The 20,325-nt window shown below is 40.0% G+C and overlaps 1 protein-coding gene across 1 annotated transcript in view; it reads left to right on the forward strand.

Moving 5' to 3' along the window:
* ZNF354C (zinc finger protein 354C) overlaps positions 1-18,774 on the forward strand; it is a 34,298-nt gene extending 15,524 nt beyond the window's left edge. The window contains exons 2-8 of the mRNA XM_069467854.1: positions 439-938; positions 2,277-2,342; positions 5,106-5,181; positions 9,028-9,234; positions 14,879-15,025; positions 15,519-15,611; positions 17,360-18,774. Of these exons, the coding sequence (XP_069323955.1) occupies positions 439-938; positions 2,277-2,342; positions 5,106-5,181; positions 9,028-9,234; positions 14,879-15,025; positions 15,519-15,611; positions 17,360-18,774 (2,504 nt within the window). The remainder of the gene's footprint in view (positions 1-438; positions 939-2,276; positions 2,343-5,105; positions 5,182-9,027; positions 9,235-14,878; positions 15,026-15,518; positions 15,612-17,359) is intronic.
* Positions 18,775-20,325: the final 1,551 nt, after the last annotated feature.

The following is a 20,325-nucleotide window of genomic DNA, read 5'->3' on the forward strand; positions in this document are numbered from 1 at the left end:
AATGACTAGAGAGCATTGTGGACAAGGCTTCCAAAATTCTGGTTAAGTTCTCTTTCGTAAGCCAAGTATCGGGTACGTGGGTATTCACTTTACTATTCTAAAAACTGTACCTATGCATATGTTACCTTCCGTGTATGGTACGCATTAAAATAATTAAAAATAATCAGCACTAGTGGTGGGAGCTACGGCACACCGATCCTCCTTAAGGCATCTACAGTCGGGTTTGGGCCAGTGGGGGGACTCCCGTCTGTGATCCCAGCACCCTGGGAGGCCGAGGCCGAGGATCGCTTTAGCCCAGCAGCTGCAGTGAGCTGTGATCAGCCACTGCGCCGTAGCCCCGGATCCAGAAAGAGACCCTGTCTCAAAAATAAAAAAGTGACGTTTTGTTTTTCCAAATCATTTTGCCTGCTAACAAAACAAGCCCGCCCGCTGATCTAGGCAGCACCGCCAGCACCGAGCGGGCGGACACCGCCTGCCCGACCGCAGCCCGCGCGCTCCCTCGAAGCGCAGCCCCGCCCACAGCAGGACACGAGTTCGCGCGGGCGGACGCTGTTCTCTCCCGGAAGTCGCCGGGCGCACCGCGGGGCCCTCTGGGAAGCGTAGTCGGCGGGGGCCCGAGGCATGCCGGGAGTCGTAGTTCTCCCGGGGTCTCTGGGGCTGCGGGGACGCTCGCGGCCTTTGTGGGGGGCTCGTGGCGTGGGGCATCCTGGCTCCGCAAGGCCCGTCCACCTGGGGCTGAGGCGCTCCCGGTTGCCTCTTCTGGGCCGCAGTCGGAGCCCGCGCCTCCCTCCGGGCGAGTGGGAAGGCGTGCGGAGCCGCGGCGGGGCCGCGCGGCCGGGGGTCCCGAGGCGCGGGGCGGCGAGCGGCCTGGGCGGCCGGGCCCTGCGGGCGTCGCGCTGGCTCCCGGGAGGCCTGCGGGGAGGGAGCGCCCCTGCCAGGTGAGCTGGGTGTGCCCGGGACCTGTGGGGTGCGTGTCTGTCAGTCCTTTGTGGCTGCTTTTCTGAGATTTCTTAGTGAAACAGAAATAAACAATAGCTAAATACCTACGGAGGACGTACGTATGTCTAGTGCCTTAAGTGAATTAACTCACTAAACCTCAGATAAGAGATAGGTTGGCTGTACACTGTTCCCATTTTACAGATGAACAAACCGAGGCCGAGAGTGGCCAGGAAATTTGACAAAATTTAACTGGGGTTTTGGTGTCTTTGGGCAGGTCACAGCCCCCTAGTTCTCAGTCTCCCTCACATGTGTACAATGGGACAGCAGTAGTTATTATTTTAGAGTAGTTGTGAAGATTAAAAATAATACCCGGGAAGCACTCACGATCTCCTGGCGCGGAGGAGGTGTGCATCATAGGGCAGCTGTGAGTAGTTCGACCGCAGCTTCTCTCTGCCTGGCTGAGGCAGGCCCGCTGGAGAGGACGCGGCAGAGCTGGTGTGTTGGTGCTCAAGCCAGGGCGGCACCCGGAGGCACCCACTGCGGGCTCGAGCAGAGTCAGCGCAGGCGACTGACACTTGCCTGCCTCAGCCAGGCATCTTCTTCCCTTGCTCTCTAGGTGGGTGGGGTGCCCACCCTTCCCACTTGGGGTGTGTGTATGGGGAGCTGTTTCCGGGTGTGGCACCCGAAGAGGTGGCACCTGCGGAGTATGTATTTAGGACGGCAATGGAACAACAATCTGGCGTGACTTGGGAGGGGGCAGTGTTTTAATCATAGTACCTTGGGTAAGGTATGATAAACCCAGACCCAGATCTAGAGAGAGAGACTGGGAAACTTTACAGGTTGTATTATATTTACAGTTCCTTGGGGAGAACACAGTACTCCATGGAAGGCCAAGCACTGGGGTGAGTCAGGAGGCAAAGAGAGAGGGGGAAATGTGGGCCAGCCTCTTTTGTGGTTTGCACAGGGAGGAAAGGGCGAGGCAAGGCAAGCGAGCTTAGATCAGGCTGGCTAAGTTTGAAAGGGGCAGCCCCGAGAAATTCACATTCACTGTGACTGCTAGGTGTGTAAGCTATCTAAGGACTCTAGGTATCTATGGTTGAGTCAGTTTGCTTAGAAATAGCTAATAGGCCCTAAGGTGGAGGTTAGAGCATCAGTGTACAGAAATTAGAGGTCTGGTTAATACAGAGAAGGGATGGAGGTTGGCAAATCGGCTTGATAAATACTCTTTCTGCTTGGTTCGCATCATTTTTGTGGGGTGGCTTTGTTGGGAGTTGGTGGCCATTCTCTTCAAGCCATTCCTTAATGCAGTTCCTCATGACACCGTTTTTTCTTTCCAGATTTACCTTGAGCGGAAAACTGAGACGGAAGTAATGGCTGTGGATTTGTTGCCCATTCAGGTGACAGTAAGTAAAGTTTGTCTTTTTGTAAATTGTCTTCTGGATTCAAAGATGGTGGACATGATTCCATAGTTTGTCCAGGTACTTTTCTATCCAGCGGAAACAATGGATAATCCAGAGCTTCAAAAGTTTTTCCCAGGATCTTAGGCATATCCAGGGGCTCCTGAGGAATGTACCTCTTTTGTTTCCTGAACCCTTTTAACTTACCCCAAACTCACTTTGTGACCAAAATTTGAGTCATTTCTGAACATATATGCTTCCTGCTACAATAGGTGCTTGGTGAGGAATAGGGAGTATTAGACAGGCTTTGACTTCACAGAGGATATAGTCACACTTGGGCCAAAGACATGGGAAGGCCAAAAGATACCTTCAATAAACATTTATTGAGCACCGACTATGTACAGGATCCTATGTACATAGAAGAAGAAAGATGTTATTTCCTTCTTCAGGGAATTCATGGTACTGATCTTAGGAAATACGATTAAATGTCCAAGTAGGTTCAGGGGAAACATCCCAGAAGTGGGGGCATTTTGAGTTGACACTGAAGCCCAGAACTGATATTGGGGGTTCCGGAAGACTAAGGGCATCTCAGAAGGACTCAGCTTGGCTTGGGCTTTGAGGCTGACACTGGGAGGACACAGGCCTGGAGCCTTCCTCTGCCTGGTGTAGTTACGATGTTACACTGTCCAAATGTCTCTCTCTCTTTTTTTTTTTTTTTTAATTTAAGAGACAGGGCCTTGCTCTCTCCTGAGGCTGGAGTTCAGTGGTACAATTATATCTCACTGCAGCCTTAAACTCCTGGGCTCAAGCAATCCTCCCACCTCAGCCTCCCAAGTAGCTTGGACTACAGACATGTGTCATCAGGTCCAGCTATTTTTTTCTTTATTTTTTGTAGAGATGGGGTCTCACTATGTTGCCCAGGCTGATTTTGAACTCCTGGGCTCAAGAGATCCTCCTGCCTCAGCTTCCCAAAGTGCTAGGATTACAGGTGTGAGCCACTGTGCCTGGCCTAAATGTCCATCTTATCTGACTAATCAATGCCTGTATCTCCTCTGATTCTTTTTATTTTTCTACTGCTTTAGACTCTCTACCTGGACCCTTTTTTCTTGTTCTTTCCATGTTGAGATGTGTTTTAATTACTCTAACCCTCAGCTTTCTGAATATCTTCCCCAAATCTCTGTCCTCAGGCCTGACCTTTTTCATAGAGTCCAGTTTGTCATTCCCAAACCTTTATTAAATGTTTCCACATGGAAGTCCCATCTTTCCTCCAACACTGGTTTTCTTTCCTGGTTCCCTCCTTTGTGCAGGTTTTCTGTTCTGCCATACCCCAAAACCTCTGTTTTTCACTGACTGCTTTTCCAAAAAGTAGTGGTAGCCGGTAGGTTAAAAATGTGGACTTTGGGATTTGACTTAATGGCTTCAGATCCAAGTTAGGCATGTGACTGTGATCAAGTTATTTTATCTCTCTGTGCCTCATTTCCTTAATTTAATTGGGGTTAATAACATATATGCCTCAGTGAGTTGGTGTGAGCATTAATAACAGTAGTAATTACAAACATTACTGTGTGCCAGGTGCTATGTATTACTATGTACAAAGTATTTATTCTTTTCATATATTAACTCATTTAATCTGTATAAGAGGACTGAATTTTACAGATGAGGAAACAGAGACACAGAGAAGCAAGTAACTTGATCAAGGTCATACAATTGGCTTTTGAATCCAGACAAGACAGTCTATGCTGTTAGCATTATGGTCTGAGAAAGTATATGTAAAGTGCAGAGAACAGTGCGTGGTACTTACTGAAATCTCAGTAAATGGAGCTGTCACTATTGCTAGTATCAGCAGCAGCAGCATTGTTTTAGGACCTGCCAAATTTGGTATGCTTCTCCTCACTAGGCTAGACTTGACTTTGATTCTTTAATTACAAGGAGATGGACATTTCAGGAAAGTGAAATAGAAAGAGCAGCAAAATGCAGTGTGAAGCAATACCCGGTTATTATCTGGGCTACCCTCTGCCCAAAGGTAGAACTCTTCACTATCTGAGATTTCCTACGCACCCAGGCTGGAGAGGCTTACTTCATTATAGTTAAGGACAGATACGTAAGAGTTTGATTGCAACGTGGAGCCAGTCCTTTTGTGGATAGCTAATTCAGTACCTAACCCTTTTGATGAAGTGTCTTGGGGATCCAGGGTGACCCAATCACAAGCCTCATTACCCAATTTGAGTCAGTTCAATGGTAATATCCAATCTCAAGTTCTGCCCTAATTAAGCATACTGAGGGGCAAATTTATGACTACTGTTAGAAAAATAAAACTGCAAAACATAATTTTTGGAAAAGGTTCTTTGCAGATTTTATAACTACTGCTTATCTATTTCCATTTAATTTATAATTTATCATCTGGGGAAAGGCACATGGAATTTGGTATTGATTGCTTAATAGTCATAGTTTGTTAATTATATCTTTTTTGCAGTAAATCAGTACCTTTTTTGGGTATTGTCACTATTTTTATAAAGAAAAATCTTAAATTTTTTACAACAGTTTTAGATTAGAGAGATATTGCATGGTCACCATATACCTGCACCCAGGTTCCCCTATCATTAACATCTTTCATTAGTACAGCACATTTGTTACAGCTAATAAGTCAACATTAATACATTATTATTAACTAAAGCCTATATTCATATTTCTTTAGCTTTTACCTAATGTCCTTTTTCTGTTCCAGATCCCATCCAGGACACTATGTGATATTTAGTTTTCATGTCTTAGGTCCTGTTGGCTGTGACAGTTTCTCAGACTTTCATCTTTTATAATGATCACAATAGCTTTGAGGAGTATTGGTTTGGTATTTTCTAGACCACCTTACTGTTGTGATTTGTCTGGTATTTTTCTCATTATTAGGCTGGGATTATGGCTTTGGGGTAGGAAGACCACAGAGATAAAGTGTCATTCTCATCACATCATACCAAAATTGCATATTAATTACATGACTTGTCACTATTGATGTTGACTTTGATCACCTGACTAAGGTGGTGTTTGTCAGGTTTCTCCATTATAGAGTTATTTTGTTTTTCTGTCCCATGTGGTCCTGTTTGGAAGGAAGACTCTGTGTACAGCCCACACTTAAGGAGTGGTGAGTTATGCTCCTCCTCCTTGAGGGAATCTACATAAATTATTTGGAAATCAGCATGGAGGATTGTCACTTCTCCCTGTTTATTTATTTATTCAATCATTTATTTATATCAGTATGGCAACCAGGGACTTTTCCACTGTCTCTACATATCAATTATGCTTTATTTTAAAAAAAATTTTAGTGATTACCCTGTAGTTTTCAATATAAACTTATAACTAATCTAAGTCCACCTTAAATAACATCATACTGCTTCATGGGTAGTGCAGGTACCTTATAAGAGAGCATTCCCAGTTCTTTCCACCCATTTCTTACAACATTGCTATCATTCATTTCACTCATCTATATGCTATAATCATCACCCAGTACACTGTTGTTATTAATTTAAGCAGTTCTTTTTTAAATCAACTAAGAATATGAAAAATACAAGATTCTATTTTATCATTTATTCCTTCTGTGTCAGTCCTCCTGTCTTTATGAAAATTCAAGTTTCCGACATGTATTATTTTCCTTCTCCCTGAAGAACTACTTCTGTCATTCCTTGGAAGGCAGATCTGGTGGTAATGAATTCCCTTAGTTTTTGTCTGTCTGAGAAAGTCTTTATTTCTCATCCCTTTTGAAGGGGTAGAAATTCTAGGGTATTGAAGGGTATAGAATTCTAGGTTGGTAGTTTTTTCTTTCAATGCTTTAAATATTTCATTTCACTCTCTTCTTGTCTACACTGTTGCTAATGAGAAAATTTACTTTAATTCTTATTCTTGTTCTTCTATAGGTACAATGTTTTTTTCTGTGTCCTCTTTCAAGGTTTTCTCTTTGACTTTGGTTTTCTGCAATTTGAATATCGTTTGCCTAGGTGTGGATATTTTGGTATTTATTCTGCTTGGCATTCTGTGAGCTTTCTGGATTTGTGGTTTGATGTCTGTCACTAATTTTAGAAAATTTTCAGCCATTATTACTTCAGGTATTTCCTCTGCTCCATTCTTTCTTTCTTCTCCTGCTGGTATAGCAATTACATAGTAATTTAACATTATCAAGTAGAGTTGTATTTTTAACATGGAAGGATATATATGTTGTATCAGTAGGAAACTTAGAGATGTGAAACAACGATAATCATTTATCATTTCTCACAGTTTCTCTGGGTCGGGAATGCAGACTGGGTAGGAGAAACAGCTTACCATTCAGAGTCTGGAGTCTCAGCTGAAAGATTTAAAGACTCCGGGCTAAAATCATTTGACTTATCACTCATATGGTAGTTGATGCTTGCTCTTGGTTCGTGGTTGAGACCTTAGGTCGGACTGTTAGATGGAACATCTGCTGTAATCTCTCCATGTGCCTTAGGCTTACAAGATGGTGGCTAGGTTCCAAAAGTGAACATCCAGTTAGCCAGCTGAGAGGTGTATTCTTTTACTAACCTCCACTCAGAAGTCACATAGCATCACTTCCACTTAATTCCACTGGTTATAGCACTTATTAGCCCCTGCACAGATTCAGGGAGAGAGGACATGTAGAACTGACTTGTTGGTGGGAGAAATGTCAATGTCACATTATGCAAAGAACATTTGAGATGGGAGAGACATTGGTGTGGCCATGATGGGAAAGTATAGTCTTCTGCATCTGTCAGGGCCAAAAATGTACGTAGACTCTGACTGAATAGTTCAATCTCTAACAGTTTCTCTTACAAATGTAGGTATACATGTAGCCAGGGATATCTGTGTGAAGGTGGTCATTATACATTGGGCCAGCAAAAAACAGAAACTATCTAAACACCCATCAATAAGGGAAATGGTTAAATAAGTTATGGTAGGTGTCCATACAGTGGAATGTATCATGAGGTCATTAAAAAGAATGAAGTTTATTTATGCAGATGTGACAAAATCCATTAAATACAAGTAAATCAGGATTGAGAATTTTTCCATTAAAAAACCATACATGTATGTGTGTGTATGTATTTGCATAAAAAATTTCTGGTGGCTGGGCGTGGTGGCTCACGCCTGTAATCCTAGCACTCTGGGAGGCCGAGACAGGAGGATTGCTTGAGCTCAGGAGTTCGAGACCACCCTGAGCAAGAGTGAGACCCCGTCTCTACTAAAAATAGAAAGAAATTAGCCAAACAACTAAAAATAGAAAAAATTAGCCCAGCATGGTGGCACGTACCTGTAGTCCCAGCTACCCGGGAGGCTGAGGCAGGAGGATCACTTGAGCCCAGGAGTTTGAGGTTGCTGTGAGCTAGACTGATGCCACAGCACTCTAGCCCAGGCAAGAGAGTGAGACTCTGTCTCAAAAAAAATTTCTGGAGAGAGAGAAAATAAACTGATGCAAGTTACCTGTAGAATGGGACTGCTACTCTGGGCTAGGAGGGAATACTTAACACATCAGTACATGTTCTTTTGTACTCTTTCTATTCTTTAGCATGTGTATGTTTTCCTTTTGTTTAAAAAATAGTCAAAAGAACACATGTATGTGTAATTGGATTTGAATTCTGAAATATATTCTTAAACCATGAACAAAAGTCTGAATAATAGGATTTACATTGTTTTCAGCTTTTAAAATTTTTCTGAAGGGATTGTGTTTAATTTGTACACTTTTTAAAAATTTAAAAAGAGAAAGAATGCCTTTTTGCTGGAAGTGTTCTAAGGCCCAAGATGATGGGACTGGAGGTAAAGATAGACTATGGGTTGCTATGAGTAGCCTGCATATAGCAGCGAGAAGCTTCTATTGGTTTGCTAGGCCTGCTGTAACAAAATACCAGAGACTGGATGGCTTAAACAATGGAAATTTATTTTCTCACAGTTCTGGAGCCTACAAGACCAAGATCACATGCAAGCAGTTTTGGCTTCTGAGGCCGCTCTCCTTGGCCTATATGTGGCTGCCTTCTCGTGTCCCCTGTCACATGGTCTCTCTTGTGTGCGTGTGCCTGCCTGTCTGTGTCCTAATCTCCTTTTCTTATAAGCACACCAGTCATATTTGATTAGGATCTATCCTAAAAACCTCATTTTCAATTAATTACCTCTTTAAAGACCTTGTTACTAAATATAGTTACATTCTGAGTTACTAGAGGTTAGGACTTCGACATATGAATTTTGGAAGGACACAATTCAGCTCATAACAAAGTGCTTTCAGCTGGCTCCTATTGAAAGATTGTCCTTCCCACTGTCTCCACCGTTCTTTCAATTTAGCCATCTTTGACATAGTTCCAACACCGCTTCCTGTATAAGGCTTTCTTTCCTGTGATCTCTCGGGTATAGGGAAGGTAGCACTAAATCTAATAAGAGATAGGCTGAGGCAAGATCTCTGAGCCCATGGCTGGGCATGCCTGAAAATGTTCCAGTCACCTGTTCCAGTCCCAGTAGAGCTAAGCAACTCTTCGCAAAGATGTCATGACCCACAACTAGAAATCAGGCAAATATGGGGTTACCCTATAGCTGATATTTTTTGACTACCATACATCTAAATCACATTTCTTTGATGAATTCCCTTCTTTTTGAGTCCTAGTAGGAGACAGAGCCCACCTCACAATCTAGAAGCTAAAATCAATAGATTCTTGCTTTTCCTTACTTATAGGTAAGGTGCAGGCTTGTGACCCAAGCTTGGCCAATCGGTTGTATCTACCCCAGACTTTGATTCAAGAGCTAGGGATACAAAGAAACAGGAACAATGTAGAGTACACCCAGGTGGTTTGTGGCAGCAGCAGTAACATTGAGTTTCTAGAGGAAGAAAGAGGTACAGCACAGCAAAAGCAGTGGCTGTCTAGTGCCAGTGGTGGTGGCGGTGAGGCTGTACCATCTACTTGTCCATGACAATAGCAATAGTGTTCTCACAAGCCTGGTTTTCTAGTGTGATCCTGGCCATGGTCTGGAACATTGTCTGGCCTTCCTGGTTTCTGCTCATTTTCCAAGTCTAGTTCTCTGACTATCAATTTTCCCGGAGGTATTCAGTCCCTTTTCTGTGTAAATGAGCCAAGGTCAATTTCTGTTGCTTCAAACCTAAGAAACATCAAGTTTCTTGTAACTCCTTACAAAGCTACCTGCTGCAACCCAGATTCTTATTTTGCATTTTAGAAATACACCATAGACAATCATTGTTTCTAAGAGGGAACATTATTAGTATTAGCTGTCATTGTGCAGTACTGTCTTGTTCAGTACTGTCTTGCGCAGTTCCAGATGATTAGCAACTTTAATCCTTTCCTTTAAATGCCAGTAGCACCCCCCTGCGTTAGTCCTTGTGAGAAACAAAATACCCTCACACATGTCCAAACTCACCCTGGGGAGGTTGGGGGGATCCTATCCACTCCTGAGAACAGCTGGATGAGATGATTGGTAAGGTGCCTTTAAGGACTGTAATTCAAGTAGTCTTTCATTTTATTATTTCTTTATATTTAATCAGCTTGCCTAGGCTCACTAATGAATGTTTTGTTCTATATTTAAAAAAATAACACATGAGCTTCTAGCTTCTGATAATAGAGAAATAGCTCCTATCAGACTAATTCATCTATGGATAACAACTAAACTCTGGACAAAATTTAGGAAACAACTACCTGAAGATACTAGAGAGAAATCAAAAGCAGAGAGATATTGGATACCTATCTGCATTTGGAAAAAGGGACTGTCACTGGGTAAATTTTCCAGTTTTTACAGCTTTTTGCCTAGGGACAGGTAACAGCACCAACAGAATGATTAAAACTCGATTAGAAACCTGCAGTCTTACTGGTGTGAAGGACCATATGATAGAGTTTGGGGTAACCTTAGCAGGTGGAAAGTGGATGGGAGGAATCTTGGAAAGGAGAGAGCCAGGGAGGTGGAGCCCCAAATTCTGTGCATGACTCTCCCCAAATCTCTGACTGACCCTTGAATCACACATATACAAGACAGACTCAAAGTAGCCCAAATAAGAACTGAACAGAGATTTTTGCTGCTGCCTACTAGAGAGATGGCAGAGTTTGGAATTTGAGTCCAGGTAAATTAATTACCTGCTTTAAAAAAATATGTACTCTTCAAAGGAACATAACAAAATCTGGAGTCTCTATATTGTATGCTACACAATGTCCGGGATAAGGTTGACTATGAAGAAATGGGAAAGTGTGACCAAAACTCAAGAGGAAGGCAATCGATAGAGACCATTATCAAGATGGCTCACCAGATGTGGTAGCTTGTCCCTGTAATCCCAGCTACTCAGGAGGCTGTAGCAGGAGGATCACTTGAGGTCAGGAGTTCAAGACCAGCCTGGGCGACATACCTAGACCTCGTCTCTAAAAAATATTTAAAAAATTTAGCAGCCATGGTAACACACACCTGTAGTCCCAGCTACTTGGGAGGCTGAGGCAAGCTCACTTGATCTCAGGAATTCGATGCTGCAGTGAGCTATGATCACGCCACTGCACTCCAGCCTGGGCAACAGAGTGAGACCCTGTCTCTTAAAAAAAAAAAAAAAAAAATGAATGACTCACATGTTAGAATTCACAGATAAAGATTTTAATGCAATTATTATAACTATGCTCAAGGACTTAAGGAAAGATATGCTTGTAATAAATGAACCAATAGGAAATCCAAGAGGGGAGATGAACTATGAAAAACTAGTAGAAATTCTAGAACTGAAAAATAAAATATCTGGAACTTTAAAAAAAATCACTTGATGGGCTTAACTTTTGTAAATTAACATAAGGAAAAGTCAGTGAAACTTGAAGGTAGACTAATAGAAATTATCCAATCTGCAGAACAGGTAGAAAAAAGAGCTTCAGTAACCAAAAAAACAACATTAAAAGGTCTTATATATATATGTAATTGGAATTCCAGAAGGAGAGGAGAGAGAAAATGGGACAGAAAATGTATTGCAAGGAAGTAATGGCCAAAAATTTTGTCAAATTTGGTAAAAAACATAAATTTACAGATTTATGACACTTGGTAAAGCTCAAGCAGAATAAGTACAAAGAAACCTACAGCTAGGTGCATCACTGACCAATGCCATGTAATAGAAGTGTGATGTGAGCCATGAATGCAAGCTGCGTATCTAATACAAAATTTTCTACTAACCACGTTAAAAAAGTGAACAGAAGCAAGTAGATTAATGATATATTTTATTTAACCCAATATATCCAAATATTACTTCCACATGTAATCAATATGAAATTATTGAGATCCTGTATATGTTTGTGTGTGGTGTGTGTGTGTATATATATATTTAGTAAATCATCTGGCATATATTTTATACATATAGCACATCTCAATTCCCAATAGCCATATTTCATGTCCTCAGTAGCCACATATACTTGGTGTCTACCATATTGGGCAGAATTGTCACAGACAAATGACAAAAACCAAAGATTTGAAAGCAGATAGAAAAAAAAATTATGCAGAAAAATATTTGAATGACCACTGGCTTTTCATCAGAAACAACAAAGGCCAGAAAACAATATAATGACATTTTACATGCTGAAGAAGAAAAAGTATCAATTGTATTCAATTCCAGTGAAAATATTCTTCAAAAATAAAGGTGAAGTAAAGGCATTTTCAGATAAAAGAAAATTAAGCTAATTCATTCATTGCCAGCACTCCTGTACTATAAGACATGCTAAAAGACATTCTTCAAGCTGAAAGGAAAATATGCCAGATGGGAACTCTGATTTTAGGAAGGAATAAAATAAAGAGCATTAGAAATGGTAGCTATTTGGATAAATATAAAACACTTCTGTCTCTCAGTTTCTTTAAAATGCATATGACTGTTTAAAGCAAAATTATAATATTACAGGGTTTATAATGTAGGTAGATGTCATGTATATGACAACTATGGAGATAGAATTCATTTACATCTGGACTGGAAAAGCTCTGTCTTCATCTCTGGGGAAGCTTGGATGTCTGTTTCTTGACTTTTGGCCCCAACGGTATAAGGGCAGCATATATCTTGTTTAAGATCTAAATGCCACTGACTATCCCCAGTAAACTTCTTTACTGTTGGATTGCAACTGGCCTAAATGATCTGTCATGCCTTGCTTGATTACATAAAAGACCCCTGATGAGAATTCCTCCTTTGAGCTCTCCCAAAACCAAGATTCTTCACACAGATCCAGAGACATGGCATAGTCTGTGTGTGCAGATAAGGGAGACTAGGCATGGAATGTCTCTTGGCCTTCCAGCGCTTCCCTGTACTCTCTTTCTCTTCCTGCATTGTACTCTTTGCCTTTAAAGACAAGCCTTACATAAGTACGCTCAGTGAGTCTAGTCCTGGCAACTCTGAACTGGGAGAAATCTTTATAATAACTATAGCACAAAGAAGAGGTGGTGGTGTCCTATATACTTGCAAGGTTCTTGCATTCTGTGTGCAATGATATATTAGCTCTAAATAGACTATGAATAACCAAGAATGTATGTTATAATTCTCAGAGTGAACACTAAAAATGCAAAGAGGCATAACTAAAAAGCCAACATATAAATTAAAATAGAATATAAAAAAATTCAAAAGACAGGAACACACACACACAGAGTAAAGAAAAAAAGAGTAAGCCTAATGGAAGGCATAAATAAGTGAAAGATTGCTTTTCTGCCCCTCTCTACAAATATCAAAGAATAATCAGGGTGACAGCTTGTTGTATTCTTCTAGATATTTTTGCACGTGCCATACTTATGTAATATACAGATACAGGCTTTTTCAACAAATATAGATTGTTTTATAGCTTGCTTTCCATATGAATCAATAATATATCAATGGCAAATTCCAGTGTGAGGCACACAGATCTACCTCATTCTATTTAATGGCTGCATAACATTTCATGGAATAAATGTGCTGTAGTTTGCTTATCCATTCCCTTATGGATAGATACGTAGGTTGTCTTCAATTTTTCACCGTTGTGTTAATATTATATTAGTTTCCTATTGCTGCTGTAACAAATTACTACAAACTCAGTGTCTTAAAACAACATAAATTTATTCTCTTACAGTTCTGGAAGTCAGAAGTCCGAAATCAATTTTACTGGCTTAAGGTCAAGCTGTCAGCAGGGCTGTTTCCTTCTGAAGGCTCTGCAGGGAAAATCTGTATCCTTGCCCTTTTCACCTTCTAGTGGTTGCCTGCAGTCCTTGCCTTGTGGCCCTTTCATCCATCTTCAAAGCACACAAGTTCAGTCTCTGCCTCTGTCACCATATCGCCTTCTCTTATGACTAACTCCTCTTGGGTCCTTATGAGGATCACTGTGATTACATCAGGCCTGCCTGGACTATCCAAGATAACCTCCCTGTCTCAAGATCCTTTATTTAAACTGATCCTCAAGTCCCTTTTGTCATACATATGACATTTACAGGCTCATTATTCAGCCTGTCACAGCCATTAACTTATAAGCAACATTGCAGTAAGCATCCTTGAGCAAGTATCCCTACCCAGCTGTGTGATTCTTTCTTTTTTTTTTTTTAAATTGCAAATATTTATTCACATATGTATAGCTATACAATTCATATATGTATACATATATGGTAGAATCCTAGAAATGCAAAAACAGAATGATGTACTTTTTTACATTTTGATATATTCTCAGCAAAATGCCCAGAAAAGCATTGTACCCATCTTTTACTTCCTTTGGTTCTTTTATATAAGAGTTGCTATCTTCCCAGCCCATGCTTTCTCACATTTTGGGGTTTAACTGGAGTTCTTCTGGAAGAACTTACTTTCTCAGCAGTTCTCCTCTTTGCACCTTTATAGTCTTTCAGGTCCTTTGGTTCTTTTAATCTTCATAGTCAATGGAAACTCATCTGACAATATAGCTTAAAGGTCTGTTTACCTGAATTCAAATCCTAGCTTTGCCACTTTCTCACAGTATTACCTTGGGAAGGTTATTTAACCTTTCTGAACCTGTTTTTTTCATCTGTAAAATGATTTAATTATAGTATCTTACTTAAAGGATACTTATGAGACTGAAATGAGATGCCATATACAAGGTTTCTATCATAGTCTCTAACATATTCCATAAATATTAACTAGTACTATTTTTATTGTTTGCTTGATATCTCAGAAATACCTTTATGTTTTTGTTCTGCTGATAGTATTTTCCTAGTTTCCTACGATTTCTCTCAATATATTCTGATTTATATTTTTTTATTTTATTTAATTTGGATTTTGAGTGGGAGGGAGAAGGTAAATGTATGTGCTCACTCACTTAGAAAGATCCTGGGCTGGAATTTAAATTACCTGTTGGCAAGGACTTTGCCTTTTTTCCCCTACCCTTACCCCCACCCATGTGGCATGTGTGTTTACCCCCAATTTTGGTATTCAGTAAATACTTGTTTAATTAAATAGTTAATGGGCGGTTAAAAAATTACATAATTAGTTGATTTGAAATACTTAGAATCCCGAGACATTTTCAGAATTGATTGCTACACTTCCCAGTGTCAACTTCTTACCAAGTCTTCTGTCAAAGATGATGGTCCTTGAGCAGGAATGGGTTTGCTGTTCCAGGAGTCTGTGACATTCAGGGATGTGGCCGTGCTCTTCAGCCAGGACGAGTGGTCACACCTGGACTCTGCCCAGAGAACCTTGTACCGGGAGGTGATGCTGGAGAACTACAACAACCTGGTCTCATTGGGTAAGAATTTTTGCAGATAATGAAGAATCTGTTACAGGAACATCTTACAGCTGCATCCTTGGGGTTGAGTCTGCAGTTTTCTCCCCTATTGTGCTCCTGGGAAAGGTCAAATTGCTATAGAGTCGAAAGTGTACATTTTTGTTGTGATGCCCTTCTTGCTATTATTTTCTTCTTCCTGTGTCCTCTGCACACTCCATCCCCAGTCAAAGTTTCCTCCTTGGAGTATGCCAATGACTAGATCCCGTTGAGATTCTGAGAAACAGAGAGGAATGCCCCATCTTGGAAGTGTTCATTGCCAGGGCCTTACATCATTTCTGAACTGAGACCTTCCTCCTGACACACACCCTGAAAGCTCCTCAGAATTGCTGGTGTTGCTTACTCTGCCTCCCAGCATTGCATTCTTTGCCTTGTAGGTTCAGAGTGAGTGCTACGTGGGGCCTGGGATTGTTCTTCATGCCATTGGTTCAAACTCCATTTCTTTCCTCATGAGCAGGGATTCCATTTTCAATGCCAAAGGTGATCTGCCAGTTGCAACAAGGAGAGGATCCCTGCACTGCGGAAGAAGTCCCTTCAGACACCTGTATAGGTGAGTGAGAGACCGGGAGACGGGCACAAGGGAGTCTTTATAGATTAGCAGGTCATGAGGAGGCAGTACTGTGGAAACTTTCTGGGAAATACTGAGCTTTGTTGAGATTCTCAGGGCCAGTTGGGTGTAATTTAAGTTGTGTAAATTATATTAAGTATACACAAATACCTAATTGTAATGATCTAATTTTAATCTATTTTCAATTATGGATTGATTAAATAAAACCAGGTTTTAACCCAGAGTACCTTAAAATCAGCTCAGGCTAAATCTTTTCACCTAAAATTGGAACTAAGCTTGGGGCTTGGACATGTTTCAGAAATTTAGGATATTGACTTCAGATCTCTTACAAATTATCATTATTTTCAAAAGATTCATACATAGAGAGTGCAGTCTTCTGGTTATAGTGTATTAGAAGAAATGAGTATGTCTATTTCTCCTCATGGTCAAATAAAAAGGGGAAAAGCAATAGGAGGGTAGTAAGAAAAACTTGTTACTCCTCCAATAACTGGGGATAGATTGTTGTGCATGGGTGATTTACTCCATATTTTCCTCTTTTTTATAATGAGCATCACATCTTGAACTTAGATCAAATATTGTCAACATAGTCAGGCTTCAGGGATGTTGTAATTTTAAAACCTGAATGTCCCTTTTTTTAATTTTTTGAGACAGGGTCTCGTTCTATTGCCCGGCTAGAGTGTAGTGGCTTCATCATAGCTATTGCAACCTCAAACTCCTGGGCTCACACGATCCTCCTGCCTCAGCCTCACGAGTAGCTGGTACTATAGGTGTGTGCCACCACGCCTGGCTAATTTTTCTGTTTTTTGTAGAGGCAGGGTCTCACTATGTTGTTCAAATTGGTCTCCAATTTCCAGCCTTAAACAGTCCTGCCTCCTCAGCCTCCCAAAGTGCTAGGATTACAGGTGTGAGCCACCACATCTGGCCCACAATGTCCTCTTTTTAACAGACAGTTTCCCCTTTGACACACTATGATGTGAAAGTTAATGTGAAGAGTTACATTTAAAGTATTTCTTTTTATCTTTAGCATCTCTTTATGAAAAGGCAAGCTTCCTATGTTGGCCTGCCATTTTAGAAAATAAGATCCCGCACTTACTCATATTATTAATAACTCAATGACTATTTTTAAAAGAAAGTCACATATTGAAACTTACTCTTATAAAGAGAATATGATCTAATGAGAGAAACAAAACTTACTTTCAAGAAAATCACAATCACATATGAAATTACAAAATTTAAGAAAAACAATCCAAATATTTAAAAATTATTGGGTATAGGGATTCAGAGAGAGCATTGGAAAATAATGAAAGTAACATATGAGTAGGAAGGAGAAAGTAAAGACAAGTTGCCTGTTTCATTGCCTAGTCTATGCACAGTGGAAATGATTACAAACTAAAGCATCCCACAGTATTTAACATGAGCTTATCATCTGACATTTTCTGTATCTTCCTACCTTCTGCTAAGCCTGTTCTATGTCTGACTTTATGTCTCCCAAGGTTCAGTCTCTTCATTTTCAGTGTTAATTTGCCTAGTTTATTCTTCCACACCATTCCTTTACCAATTTACCTCTCTTTCTATTATCCATCATGCTTTTCTGCAGATTCATTTTCCAATTTGAGATCAGATGATATTAAACATCTTTTATGCATATTGTTGCTAATTTTATTGACCTGCTGATACATCAGTTTGTCTTCTCCAGCAGGGGAGGCATTAATTCTTCTGATTCATTTCAGGTTTCAAGACCTGGCCTGAAATAGAAGCATTGCCTCCCAGACTGGACATTTTTATAGAAGAAACATCTCAGGGAATAATAAAGAAAGAATCCATTAAGTATAGTCATGGGGACATCAACTTTGGAGAAGCTGTGGAATTTGAGAGCAGGATAGAACAAGAGCAAGAAAAGAAACCTCTTAGGCAGATGGTAGCCTCACACGAGAAAACCATCAATGAAGATGGAAACCATACAAGTCTTGAATTGGGGGAAAGCTTATTTACAAATACAATTCTTGTTACACAACAGAGTGTTCCTATAGAAAAGATACCCAATATGTATTACACTTTTGGGAAAGATTTTAAACAGAATTTTTATCTAAGAAGATGCTTCCAAATTTACCCAGGAGAAAAACCTTATAGCTGTAGTGAATGTGGGAAAAGCTTCAACCAAAGTCTTTATCTTATTGAACACCAGAGAATTCATACTGGTGAGAAACCCTACAAGTGTAATGAGTGTGAGAAAACCTTCAGCCACAGATCATCCCTTCTTTCTCATCAGAGAATTCATACTGGAGAGAAACCTTACAAATGTAATGAATGTGAGAAAGCATTTAGCAATAGTTCAACCCTTATCAAACATCTGAGAGTGCATACTGGAGAGAAACCCTATAGATGTAAGGAATGTGGTAAAGCCTTTAGCCAGTGTTCAACCCTCACTGTACATCAGAGAATTCATACTGGAGAGAAACTCTATAAATGTGGTGAATGTGAGAAGGCCTTCAATTGTAGAGCAAAACTTCATAGGCATCAAAGAATCCATACAGGTGAGAAACCTTATAAATGTAATGAATGTGGGAAAGGTTACAGCCAGTTTACATCTCTAGCTGAACATCAGAAACTTCATACTGGAGAACAGCTGTGTAAATGCTTGGAATGTGGGAGAACCTTTACACGCATTGCAACCCTTATTGAACACCAGCGAATTCATACTGGACAAAAACCCTATCAATGTAATGAATGTCATAAAACCTTCAACCAGTATTCATCTTTTAATGAACATCGGAAAATTCATACTGGGGAAAAACTTTATACCTGTGAAGAATGTGGGAAAGCCTTTGGTTGCAAATCCAACCTTTATAGGCATCAGAGAATTCATACTGGAGAGAAACCCTATCAGTGTAATCAGTGTGGAAAAGCTTTTAGCCAGTATTCATTCCTAACTGAACATGAGAGAATCCACACTGGAGAGAAACTCTATAAGTGTATGGAATGTGGGAAAGCCTATAGTTATAGATCAAACCTTTGTAGACACAAAAAAGTTCACAATAAAGAAAAACTCTTTACATGGAAGGATTATGGGAAAACTTTGATCTACAACTCCTCCCTTACTCAGTATCAGAGATGTCTTAGAGGAGACAAGCCCTGTGAGGTTTAGTTCATCTCAAATAATCCAAGACTTCCCATTGGAGAATAATCAGGAGAATTGTAAACAGGATACAAACTCCTAACAGATTTCACTCTTTTTTTTTACTTGTACAGGGAATATGCTAGTTACCACTAAGTAATGGTAAAACTGATTAATAAAAATATGGAGAACACTGACTTCTCAAGTTTTAAAAGAACCACAAATTCAAAGGTTTCTAAAAACCTACAATTTTTTTAATTCATAGAAAATGTAAAAGACCTAACTTTTTAAAGAAATTATGAAAAATAGTTGAATGTAAGTTTTGTTTCTCTCATTAGACCATATTCTCTTTATAAGAGTATGTTTCAATATGTGACTTTTCTTTTAAAAACAGTCTTTGAGTTATTCATAATGTGAGTAAGTGTAAGACCTGTTTTCTAAAATGGCAGGCCAACATCGGAAGCTTGCCTTTCATAGAGAGATGCTAAAGATAAAAAGAAATACTTTTAATTTAACTCTTCACGTGGAAATAATAAAGTTCTTTTTATGAGTTGCCCCATCAGCAGGTTATATATGTAAGTGTACGTATATACAAATGCATGTGTGTGTGTATGCATATATATGCATATACACATGCAGTTTTGGAAAACATTTTTTTCAGAAGTCCTTTATGATTTAAAAAATACAGTTTTATTAATTTAGAATTTAGTTTTCAAAATTAAAATTTTGCCCAAAGGAAAACTTTCTTCTTTTTACTTTCGTATTTCTTTTCTTTTCTCTCCCTTCCTTTGGTCCTTTCTTTTTTTCTTTCTTCTTTCCTTTTTTTCTTTTTTTTTTTTGAAAGGGTCTTGCTCTGTTGCCCAGGCTGGAGTGCAGTGGTGCAATCATAGCTCACTGCAGCCTTGAACTCCTGGGCTCAGGTGATCCTCCTGTCTCAGCCTCCCAAGTAGCTGGGGCTATAGGCACGTATCACCACGCCCAGCTAATTTTTAAATTTTTTGTAGAGACAGGGTCTCACTGTGTTGCCTAGGCTGGTTTCCAACTCCTGGCCTCAAGTGATCCCCTCACCTCAGTCTCAGTGCTGGGATTATAGATGTGAGGCATATAGATGTGAGCCCAGCCAAGTATAGTTTATTTCTTAATTGACTTGTTTTAGCTTATCAGAAAGTATTGTTTTATATATTTGAGTGTATTTACAAGGAAAAGGAGGCTTTTAAACAGACCTCGGTGTTTAACATTTTACCCAATAGCAGTGAGCATGCTTAGTGCTCCGATTTTGGTTTCCAAATGCCATTCTCCCCTGTAAGGAACCAGGGCTCCTTGGAGAAATGACTGATTCCATATTTGGAACAGAAGCATACAGTGTGCATCTATATCCTTTTGTGAAAAAAGAAAAAAAAAAAAAAAGCCAGATGCTAACGGGGTAATGTCAGACACAGGAGCCAACCTGAAAGTGCTCCCGCTGGCCAAAGTTAGGGCAATTTAAACACCAAAAAGAATCATCACTGTAATTGATAACACTAAGAAGGAAAAGAAGCCCATAATGATGAAAAATAGAGGAAAAAAGCTCTTTTGAAGTTA

This window comes from Eulemur rufifrons, chromosome 5 (assembly GCF_041146395.1).
Source record: "Eulemur rufifrons isolate Redbay chromosome 5, OSU_ERuf_1, whole genome shotgun sequence".
Taxonomy (NCBI): Eukaryota; Metazoa; Chordata; class Mammalia; order Primates; family Lemuridae; genus Eulemur; species Eulemur rufifrons.